Raw genomic sequence first — 11,753 nt, forward strand, 5'->3', positions numbered from 1 at the left:
AGCTACTTAGCCACCGAAATGAGTCATATTTGGGCCAGAGTTGGGCTGGTATTGGGCCTATACCAAATTTATAGAAAGAATACCAACCCAGTCCCACTTTGTCAACGGGTCACGCCCAAAATTGTTTGTCCCGTTGTGGGCCTGGTTGACTGATCTACTTAGGGAGAATTTTATTCATGGAATTGTGAGATTAGTTAAGGTTCCTTGGCTCTCTATAACACTTTTCGTCTTCATATTTTTAGTTCCAAGAATCGGGAAGCAAGACACAAAGATGGACTCTTATAAACCAGAGAAGTAGTAGTAGTTACATAGTAGTAGTCACACTATTGAAGTTGAATATTCCCACGAGCCACAACACTACCCCATATTATATCTTATTGAACAAAGTGGGATCCTGCATTCTGGACAGCGCCTTGGTGAAGTGGCTCCACTTCTGCTCCAAAGTCCCGCTGAACCCAATTGACATCCTAACTAGCCCAGGCGAGATCCCGGCCAGTTCCTTCTCCTCCTCGCTTAACTCGCTGCTCGTGCTGCTCCCCGAGCACGACATGAGGGTCTCATAGTATCCCAAACTCACCGCCATGAGCCCGAATTGGCTGCAGTTCTGGAGCAGATTCATTAGCCGGTTGGCCCTCTCCTCCGTCTCCATGTCCACGCATAGGAGCCCTCCGAACCCGTACTCCTTGACCGCCATAGACTTGAGCGTGGCGTGGTCCGGATGGTCCTCCAAGCCCGGATATATGACCTTGAGCCCGAGCTTCTTCATCCTCGTGGCGTACACCAGGGCGCGGTTGCAGTGCTCCTTCATCCTCAGCCCTAGGTGAGGGAGCCTTCCCGCCAACTCGAACGCCACTTTCGGGTTCATCGTCGGCCCCAGCAGCATCAAGCTCCCTTGGTGAGTGTCCATCATTGAGTTCACTAAGCTGGCTGGCCCACACACTGCGCCTGTTTCAATTCCGTACAATTTGAAAATTAAACCAAATAAATTGATCGATTATATCATGATCACACAATTTGTGGACAAATTTAATTGGTGCACCTCTTCTAAGTTGCTTATTTTATTTTATCGTTCATCTGATGGGGCCAAATAACCAACAAGGACATCATATCACATTGTGCCTATTATTCGGTACAATCCAATTCAATCAATTTAAACAAATGCTTTCCCACTATCAAATAACAATCCCACACATCACAACTTAACTTATCAAGAAAGCAGAGATGAGACCCACAAAGCCAAAAAATTACAGGATCACGAGTGATAGTAGAGTACAAAAATAAAGAATCATACTTTTCCTGGGGTCCGGATATTTTAAGTTCAATTCTTATTAACAATGATGTTTGTGTATCCAATCATATAAAACGTTAACTGTCATATCCAAGATTATCTGCAATTGAGTGAGTATTCTGTATTCGCATATACCAAAAAAATGCACATAAATATGGCTAAATAACTATAATTACATAAATATAGTGTAATTATATTATATTTCGAGAAGTGTTTAAAATACACTAATAATATGACACTCATAAATCAAGACCGTAATGAGCATATGATGAAATATTGAATAGGAACGATTATTGGTGAGTTTTGTGTATTTACGTCGAAATAGAATAATAAATAAAAGTAGGCAAATAATGGATTAAAAATGTACCTGCGATTAAATCGGCACCACCGCTAATGAACTTGGACATACTATGCACAACGACGTCGGCGCCGAGCCTGGCCGGAGAGACGACCATGGGCGAGAAGGTGTTGTCAACGACGACGGTGATCCCCTTATCATGCGCCATCCTGCAGAGCTCCGGCACGTTAGCGACAGTGAGTGTAGGATTAGACATGGTCTCGAAATAGAGCACATTAGTCCTGCCCTGGACCATGGCACTCCGCACCGCCTCATGGTCGCGGATGTCGACAAACGACGTCGTTATGTTGCAGGTGCGGGGCAGGAAGTTCGCGAGCAGCGTGTGGGTCCCACCGTACAGCGTGCGCGATGCCACCACGTGCCCTCCCGCGCTGCACAGCTGGAGGAGCACTGACGAGACGGCAGACATGCCGGAGGCCGTGCAGTAGGCGGCCTCCGTGCCCTCGAGGGACGCCATGAGGCGCCCCAGGTTGAGCACGGTGGGGTTGAAGTGGCGGCTGTAGATGAAGAAGTCACGGTCGGGGCCGAGCTCGCCCGTGAACATCCGGCGCATCGTCTCCGGCTCCATCACGGTGAAGGTGGCCGAGGCCTCGATCGACATGTTCACGCCGCCGTGCTCACCGAACTCGTGGCGGGCGTTGGCCAGCGCGGCCGCGGGGTCCTCTGCGTGCGGTGGAGGGGGCTTGGAAAGGGGCTGGTGCTTCTTGGCGGCGGAGAAGGGGTCCCGGTGGTCGTCGGAGGAGCCAGAGCGTTTCTTGCTGATCATGGTGGCCATTTTGGAAGGAAAATTTGAATTTCTTAATTCCTTTTGAGAAGATTAGAATCTAATGGCTTTGGATTTTGTGACAGACTTGTAAAATGGCGTCTCTACTTATAGAGTGGGGGAAGTCTCTAGATCTAGATTCATTCCTAATTTAATTTTACTAATTATGAAGACTATATCGAATACGTATTATTTTGTAATGACATGTGATCGTCAAGGTTATTAATTATCAATTTATCATTATCCAAACTAAATTAATGCCTAATTGACACATGATCATCAAGGTTATTCATTTTCAGTTTATCATTATCCAAGCTGAATGCCTAATTTGAGAGTGCGACTATTATATTGTGGTTGTACTACTTCTCTATAGAGTTTTTTATTTTTATTTTGCAGATTAAAATATTCTTATTAATAAGGCAATAATACATTATATGAATATTGAGTTGTTTTCCAAACGTTAAAGTTGAGAAAAAAATCAAGTTATCTGGTTTAACATTTAGACTCTCCTCCTTACACTATGGCAAAGTCCTCGATCTAAATACCTCGACGTTTTAGCGGATGAGATCTTCATTCTTGCAGTTTTTAATGTTTCACCATTAATTTTATTACTATTTTATACTAGTAGTTTGTTGTAAGAATCAATTAGTAGCATTTATCACCAATATATTGAAATTTAAAGAAGTTATGCTCTCTCCGTTAATATAAAATTTGTCCATTTGATTTATTTTAAGAATTGAGTAGACCCACTTTTAATGTATAGTGGATATTGAGTTATGTGACCCTTCTATTATAAACGGAAATGGACAATTTTTTGTAGATGAATAAAAAATAAATTAGGGATGAATTGTTTTGTGGACGGAGACAGTATAAAATTTTGGAATAACAAATTACTAATTGAAAATGAATAATATGTAAACAAGTATGAATACTAATTGGATAAATAAACTGTAATTATTAAGTACAATTATATCTTGTACTAATCGAGTAATTATTGGTACCGCAATTAAATATTTTATGCTGTTGGTATCTTAAGATCAATAAGCATGGACAACTAGATTTATAGCTTAATTAGTCCTATTAATTGTTATAACCTCGCATATGCAGTTAACTTATAGTAGTACGTTTTTTTTCAAATGGTTGGATTATAGTGTGATTTACAGTAAGTTAATCTATTGACAGTTATGAACTTATCAGTTGGATAGATAATCGTCTTTATGAGGAATATGATGGCCTAGTTTACTAATGAAAACCTTTCCTTATAAATGTCGGATATGATGATACACTTAAATGAAAAGCATAAAATAAACAACACAAAGAATTTAACGTAATTTTGAATAAACTCTCCTCTATACGTCCACGATTTGGTAACACCGGATAATCCACTAATTGATACTCCTATCTCTTGCTTTGGGTGTGGGGTGTAAGGGCATCCACAGTGGGGCGCTCTAAGGCGCGCCACGTCAGCAGTTATCCTCATACCTTCCCACCTGCAATGGGGCGCCCTAAGGCGCGCCCTATATGTTTTAATATTGTTTTGTTAATTAATTTAAATGTTTTCAAATATATAATGCAAACTAATTTAAAAACACAACGAGTAACCAAAAACCGGCGAATATTGCATTAATAAATACACAAAAGTTACACGATTCAAGTTGGCTAATCTACGCAATTCCCAACTTCCGGCGCAACTCATCGATCAACCCCCGGAGAATTTCGACTTCGGAGGGGTCCTACACTTCTTGAGGGCCTTGTGCGTCTGCAACAACGTATTCGTCATCGAGGCTGCTGCCAACGACTCATACACTGCGGCCGTCGCGCTCGGGACCGGGATCGGCAATGGCGGTCGAGGATGATGTCGCCGCCGCCTTCCCCTTGGCCTTCACAGCCTTGACGCCTATGGGACGAAGGGAGGACATCGGTGTGCCGGTACTATCGTCCTCCATGTACGTCCGGTTTAGGTCCATCGGACGAGTTCCGCTTTCGCTGCTCGTGTAACCACCAGCTTCGGTGGTCTTCGTCCTCTTTGTCGCCCCAGTGTGCAGAATCCCGCCTTGGAACTTCTGCTTGTCCCTCAAGAGCGCCCAGATGGCCTCGTGCTTGAAGTCGCCGTACAGTGACTAGTACGACAACAGCGCTTTAGTGCGCACGTCGCTCAAGCTCTCGCCGCTCCCCTGCTCCCTCGCGCACTTCTCGTACTCAGACTAGAACAGGTTGATTTGTTTCTTCACCTCGTCCCAGTGCTTGCGGAGCTGTTCCCGTTGGCGCTTGTACGCGCTCGGCGGCTTCGCCGCATTGTAGCGCTCGACGATGCGCTCCCAGTAAGCCTGCTGCCTCTGGTTGTTCGCGAATATCAGGTCCTCCGATATATCCACCCAACACCTTTCCAACACGAGGGTTTCAACCGGCTGGTAGTTTGAACGGCCGGGGGCGTACTCTTCACATACTACCAGAGGTGGCAACTTCTGCGCGCGCTGTCGGTTTCGCTTCTTTTTTCGCGGGGGCGGAAGCGGATGGGGTGGCGTCGTCGGCGGCGGCGCGTCGGGAGGGGTCGACGGGTCGGTTTGGTGACGGCTCCATGTCAGACAAATCGTACGATTCCGTGCTGAATTCGGGATCGTACTGTGCGTTGGCGTCGAACGGCAGATATTCGTCGGGTTCTGTACCCGGCCAACGCGCCTCCCCAAACATCGGACTGTTGGGACTTGCATCCATTTCGTCGAAATAATAAAAATGTGAGCTTCGAGAGTGAAATCGTGAAAATGAAACGTTACAAATGAAGGTGGGGTAGGGGTATTTATACAAAAATTAAAAAACGCGTGGCATCGTCTGCGACCATCGTCCGCCGAGCCCACAATGGCGCGGACGATAGGCCATCGTCCGCGCTTCAACCGCGGACGATGCATCGGGCGTGAGCGTAGGGAGCGGACGATGACGGGCACCCACAATGGGGCGGACAATGGCGCCCGCAGACGATGGCACGCATCGGGCGTGCCATCGGGCGTCCCATTGTGGATGCCCTAAGAGCATCTCCAACCATTTTTATTAAACTCAAATTCATTTTAGTGTAAATGTCACATCAAATATGATTTTACTCTAACAATTTACACTAAACTCAAACTTAAAAGAATATTCTCTATATTATGCTTTGTTACTCACAAAATTTAAAATAATTTTAGGTTTGATTTAGTGTAAACCTAAAGATAGGTATTTTTTTGAAAAACCAAAAATGAGATTGGGTTTTAAGTACCATTGGATCTAAATACCTATCTCATTTTAGATTTTAGTGTATCCTTGAAGATGGTCTTAGGGGTCTAAACTTCTGGTTGATACGATGATGTTTTCAGCTAGCAAGAACGTAACCTTATCTTGTCCACAGATTCATTCATACAGGCATGAACTACTTTGCTTGCAGATAACGAACGTATAAAATTTTGAAAATGGGACAAAGAATCAGTAGCAAACATTATTAAGCAAAAATCCGTAACAAACATTATTAAGCAAGAATCCGTAACAACCATATTAAGCAGTCACAACTTAATCCGTAACAACCATATTAAGCAGTCACAACTTGGCTAATTACCATATAATTTGTTTTTGATTTTAAAAAAATAAAGCACCAACGACTTGACTAATCTCGATCACGTTCATTATTTATATAACCAACATAACATGGCCGATCATGATCGGGTTCTATTTAAAAATTAGTGTAATCAATGCAGATGATTTATACGACAATGCGAGGTTTAGCTTACAGATTTTCCATGTACGAGTTCGTTCAATTAAGAGAAAGAATCATTAAAAATAAATCCATGCTAATCATTTGAAAATCTCATTCAAATTGCCACAACCCTTGAAGATAATCGTAAACATTATTTATTCCAACCATCAACCAGAGGGAAGTAAATTAACCGACAGACAATTTTTTTAGAGTAGATTGTAGTGATTAATTGTGGCAACATATTTTTGTAAATAAGGACCAACTATATAAATAGCCCTCGTGGAATTGACTATTGAGATTGAATAATCTCTACAAATATTATTGCACTTCATATTTTTTTCACATTTGACTTAGCAATTAAATAATGGCACCGTCTTAGTCCTTATTAGCAGTTAAATTATTCATTAAATGCATACATCGTTTTGCTTATTTTACAGGCTCCATGGAATTTATTTTGTCTTCCAGATAAAGAAGATATGTTTACAGTTTTTTATTTTTATTTTTCTGGGAGGGGGGGGGGGGGATAAAATATAAAAGTACAGATGAGTACATTTGCAAAATAATGACCACTTAGGTAAAAATACCTCCTTTTTAAATAGAAACTTGCAATCATATAATTGAAAAAAAGATATCTAGAAAAAGAATATACATTAGCATTTTAGAATCTCCTCCTTATTGCACTATAGCATAGTCTTCTAATGAAGCATTTGAATTTTGAGCACTCTATAAAACGATTAGATTTTCAAAATTAAAAAGCTAACTATATATTGATTAATCTCAATCTTTGTATAAAAATTGGTTCTCATTTGATCACGTTTCATAATATAATGTATGTATATAGTTGTTAGAGAAGAACTTTGACTAAATATACAATAAATAAAATGAAGATTTTTTTTTTGGAAATTAGATTAGAGGCATTGCTTAACGCGTGTATACATCCATATATATAGAGATTAGAATATTTCAGACACGACTAATTAATTCGTTTAACTTAATTAAAAAAGGTTGAACATGACACAAAACGCATATATATGTGTGCTTGACATTTACAAGTGTATAGTAATAGGTCTACTGTTAAGGATGAATTCCATAACTCGATTCAATTCCTCCGTGAAGTCGCGAGAATCTTTGCCCGTCGATCAACCATGATAAGAATTACGTTTGCTTGGAGAAGAAGACAGAAAATTAGCGTAAAAATATCTTATTTCATTAAGAGTGAAATAAAATACACGCCTATTTATACTATGACCCTAGGGTTGATTCGACCTACGATCCGGGAAAGAATCAACGAAGAAAACCCAGAAATGAGCTTATAATTCGCTCGACACAAAATAATTAAATAAGTCCGCAAAATACTAAATAAGTCAGAAGAATACTAAAGGCAATAAAATATGAAAAATAATAAAATAAGTACTAAACTCTTCCTCATGACTTGGATCCGTCGGCTAGGCGAGCCGGAGGTCGTCTTTGCCGATGAGTGCGATCTCTGGCGATGCTTCTCTCCGTCTCCTTGCCTCCTCTCTCTCTCGTGTCCCCAGCCCACTCTTCTATCAACTCGTCGTTGAAGGTCTCCTCTGGCTGCTCAGACGAATGATCTGTAACAACTCCCCCCTCCTTAGGAGCGAACTTGTCCTCAAGGAGCAATGCCGGGAATTGTCTCTGCACCATGTCTCGAGGCTCCCAACTCGGCTCATCGCAATCATTATCCCATTCCAATAACAGCTCCTCCACCGTAGCACCATCGCGCCACACCGTGCGTTGGTCCAGCACCCGCGAAGGCCTTACCACCGGTCTGCCATGCGCGAACGAAGAAGGAAGGGTCGCTGCCGACACGCTCACACCAGCTATGAAAGGCTTTAACAAACTTACATGAAACACATTGTGCACTCTACTTCCTTCCGGTAACTTAAGCCTATAAGCAACCTGACCAATCCGCTCCAACACCTCGAAGGGACCATAGAAACGTCAAGCAAGTTTTGACGACAGCGGCCTCGCGATGGAATGATGTCTATATAATTGCAACTTCAATAACACCATCTCCCCAACCTCAAATTCGACGTCCCTGCGATGTTTGTTCGCCGCCGTGCGCATCCGCTGCTGCGCGCGCTCCAAATTTCTCCTAAGCGTCACAATCAACTCCCCTCGTTTCCTAATCATGTCTGCCACATCCGGAGGCGTCGCCGCAGACGGTTGGGCCGCGATTAGTGACGTAGGCTCGCGTCCGTACAGTGCGGTGAACGGAGAGGTCCCCAAGCCTTCGTGATGGAAGCAATTCAGTGCCAGTTCAGCCCAAGGCAGAAAATTCGACCATATGGATGGTCTATCCGTGACAAAAGCCCTCAAATACTGCTCCAACCCCCGGTTCTGTACCTCTGTCTGTCCATCCGACTGCAGATGATATGCGGTTGAAAATTTGAGCTTCGTCCCACTTAAACGCAACATACCTTCCCAAACGTCATTCAAGAAAACAGGGTCTCTGTCCGACACCAACGTCTTCGGAAAGCCATGATGTTTCACCACTGTCTCTATGAACACCGAGGCCACCTTGAGTGCATTGTAATTTCTCGGCAATGGCGCAAAGTGAGCATACTTAGTCAAGCGGTCAACCGCCACCAAAATCACCGTAAATCCCCTTGATTGTGGAAGGCTTGTAATGAAGTCCATCGAAACATCCTCCCAAACCCGTGAGGGAATCGGTAACGGCTGCAGTAACCCCGCCGGCTTCTGGGTTGAATACTTTGTCGTCTGGCAGTCATAACAGGCTTCCACAAACCTCTTAACCTCCTTACGCATCCCTTTCCAAAAGAAAATCGCCGCGAGGCGTTTAAATGTACGGTCAATACCTGGGTGCCCGACTGCTGGGGTCGCATGAAACTCTTGTAGCAACAAATCCTTCACTGCCGAGTCTTTACTGACATACAGACGACTTTTGTAGTATAAAAGTCCATCCACAAATGTCACGTTTGGGTCGCCTATCCCCAACTCAATTGCCGATCGCAGTTCGACTAAGTCAGCCTTGCTCTTTGCTTCATGTCTCAACGTCTGTAAGACCTCAGGAACCAGTCGCGCCACCATGGAAAGCAAACGGCTATCCTCGGTCGGGTCTCGGTCATCTCCTGCCTCGGCCTGTTCCGCCCCCAAACCTGTATCCGCGTCTGAATCCCGTCTGGACAGGGCATCAACGGCCTTGTTTGAGGCCCATGTCTTATATTCGATTCGGAATTTATATCCCATCAGCTTCCTCGCGTAGAACTGTTGATCAGGTGTGTGAATAACCTGCTGCAGTAGATCTTTCAAGCTCTTTTGGTCACTGCGGATCACGAACTCTCGACCAAGTAGATACTGCCGCCATTTCTGCACAGCTTCGACAATGGCATAAAGTTCTTTGTGATAAGTTGAAGCTATACGTCGCTTCGGTCCCAACTTCTTACTAAAAAACGCCAAGGGTGTCCATCCTGGAGTAGTACTGCACCGATCCCAAAATCCGAAGCATCAGTCTCCAAATAAAATATTCTTGTAAAATCGGGCAAGCAAAGGACCGGGGCAGTCGACATAGCCTCATTTAGAGCTGAGAAACTCGTTTCCGTCTCCACTGACCATCTAAACGAATCCTTCTTCAACAAGTCCGTCAAAGGCCCTGCAATCGAAGCATAATGCCTCACAAACCGCCTGTAGTAACCCGTCAGACCCAAGAACCCGCGAAGCTGTCGTATCGATCCTGGCACAGGCCAAGCCAACATAGCCTCTATCTTAGACGGATCCGCCTTGAGGTGACCGTCTGTAATCAAATGCCCGAGGTACTCCACCGTTGTACACGCAAAGGTGCACTTGGACAGTTTAACAAAGAAGTTATTTCTGGTGAGAATTGTGAGTACCTCATTCAAATGGCGGACGTGCGACGGCAGAGTGTGGGACTGTAGATTAGGATGTCGTCGAAGAACACGATCACGAACTGGCGTAAGAACGATCGAAACAAGGTATTCATTGCCGCCTGGAAGGTGGATGGAGCGTTTGTCAGATGCCCACCGGTTCCGGTTCTGGCGGTTAACCGCCAACCGGAACCGGCGGTTCCGGTTCTGAACCGGAATCGTGGCAATTTTCCCGAACCGGAACCGTCGCAATTCGGGTCGCGGTCCGGTTCAGGTTCAAGATATTCCGAACTGGAACCGTCACCGAACCGGCGGTTCGGGACGGTTCGGAACCGGCGGTTAACCGATGGAACCGCCGGTTCGGGCGCGTATATCAAGGCATCGGGGATGGGGCCGACGGCGGCAGCTTTTCAGCTGCAAAACCGGCCGGTTTCGGTGATTTTTTGGGGGTTAACCGGCGGTTAACCGCGAAAACCGGCGGTTCCGGTGGTTTTCCGCCAAAACCGCCGGTTTTCCGAAAATTCAAATTTTTTTTTCAAATTCAAATTTTTCCATAAGAGTTTCTCTCTTCAATCTCCCAATTCTCTCTCTTTGTCTCCAATTTCTCATTTGTGCTATCGTGCTTCCATTTAATTACACAAGTGCTACTCTTATTACGCATTGTTATACATTTATACTTGTTCCCGTAGTTCTATAAGTTGTCTTTCTTTCTCAATTGCTAAAACAAAAAAAAAATATATTATTCCATATTTATACATTTCTACATAGCAATATGTCATCATCCCGAGAACTACGTGGACTTTGATTCCTCAATAAAATTGTGGATACGTAGGCAACTCAACTTAAATTTGAAAAGTTTAACTTTAAAAGTTTAAGTTGAGCTCAAGCCCTTTTCAATTTCTCCCCCCCCCATTTCATGTTTTTTTTACGTTCCCAAGTCCGACGACACTTGTAAATTATATTACATTGTTGTATGTTGTATACTTGTAGTTGTAGTTGTAGTTGTAGATGTATATGTATTGTAAATTGTAATGTATCGTTGTCCGTTACAACTCAAACTCAATAAAATTGATATCATTTTCTCCTTATTCGTCGTATTTCTATTTGAATTATACATTGTCTTGTACTCTTGTTCCAAATTGTTGTATAAATCCAAATTTCAAATTTAAAAAATAAAATAAAATTCGAACCGCGAAACCGCCGGTTCCGAACCGGAACCGCCTAAACCGCCGGAAAAACCGGCGGTTCCGAACCGGAACCGGAACCGCCGGTTTTCGAACCGGAACCGAAACCGTGAAATAGCCTCACGGTCCGGTTCCAGTTCCGCCTTCGACCAAATCGGAACCGGCGGTTCCGAACCGGAACCGTCCGGTTCCGAACCGTGGGCAACACTAGACCAAATGGCATAACCAAGAACTCGAAGTGACCATCATGCGTGCGAAATGCCGTCTTGTATATGTCTTCATCACACATCCTGATCTGGTGATAGCCGGAACGCAAGTCTAGTTTGGAAAAGAACCTCGCCGAACCCAACTCATCAAATAGTTCATCCGTTGTCGGGATTGGGAAATGATCAGGGATCGTTACTGCGTTCAAGGCACGGTAATCTATACAAAATCGGAACGAACCATCCTTCTTCCGAATCAATAGGACCGGCGAGGAGAACGGACTCTGACTGGGGCGAATGATGCCCGTGTCTAGCATCTCCTTCACCTGTCTCTCAATTTCCGTTTTCTGGAAGTATGGGTCTCTGT

At 43.9% G+C, this 11,753-nt stretch overlaps 1 protein-coding gene across 1 annotated transcript; it reads right to left on the minus strand.

Moving 5' to 3' along the window:
• Positions 1 to 261: 261 nt before the first annotated feature.
• Positions 262 to 2,469, minus strand: LOC121770755 (methionine gamma-lyase-like). The gene is made up of 2 exons (XM_042167523.1): positions 1,656 to 2,469; positions 262 to 945 (listed from the first exon to the last, which is right to left on the minus strand). Exons 1-2 carry the CDS (start codon positions 2,419 to 2,421, stop codon positions 368 to 370), a joined length of 1,344 nt encoding a protein of 447 aa, XP_042023457.1. The 5' UTR covers positions 2,422 to 2,469; the 3' UTR covers positions 262 to 367.
• Between the last annotated feature and the right edge of the window lie 9,284 nt (positions 2,470 to 11,753).

This window comes from Salvia splendens, chromosome 16 (assembly GCF_004379255.2).
Source record: "Salvia splendens isolate huo1 chromosome 16, SspV2, whole genome shotgun sequence".
Taxonomy (NCBI): domain Eukaryota; kingdom Viridiplantae; phylum Streptophyta; class Magnoliopsida; order Lamiales; family Lamiaceae; genus Salvia; species Salvia splendens.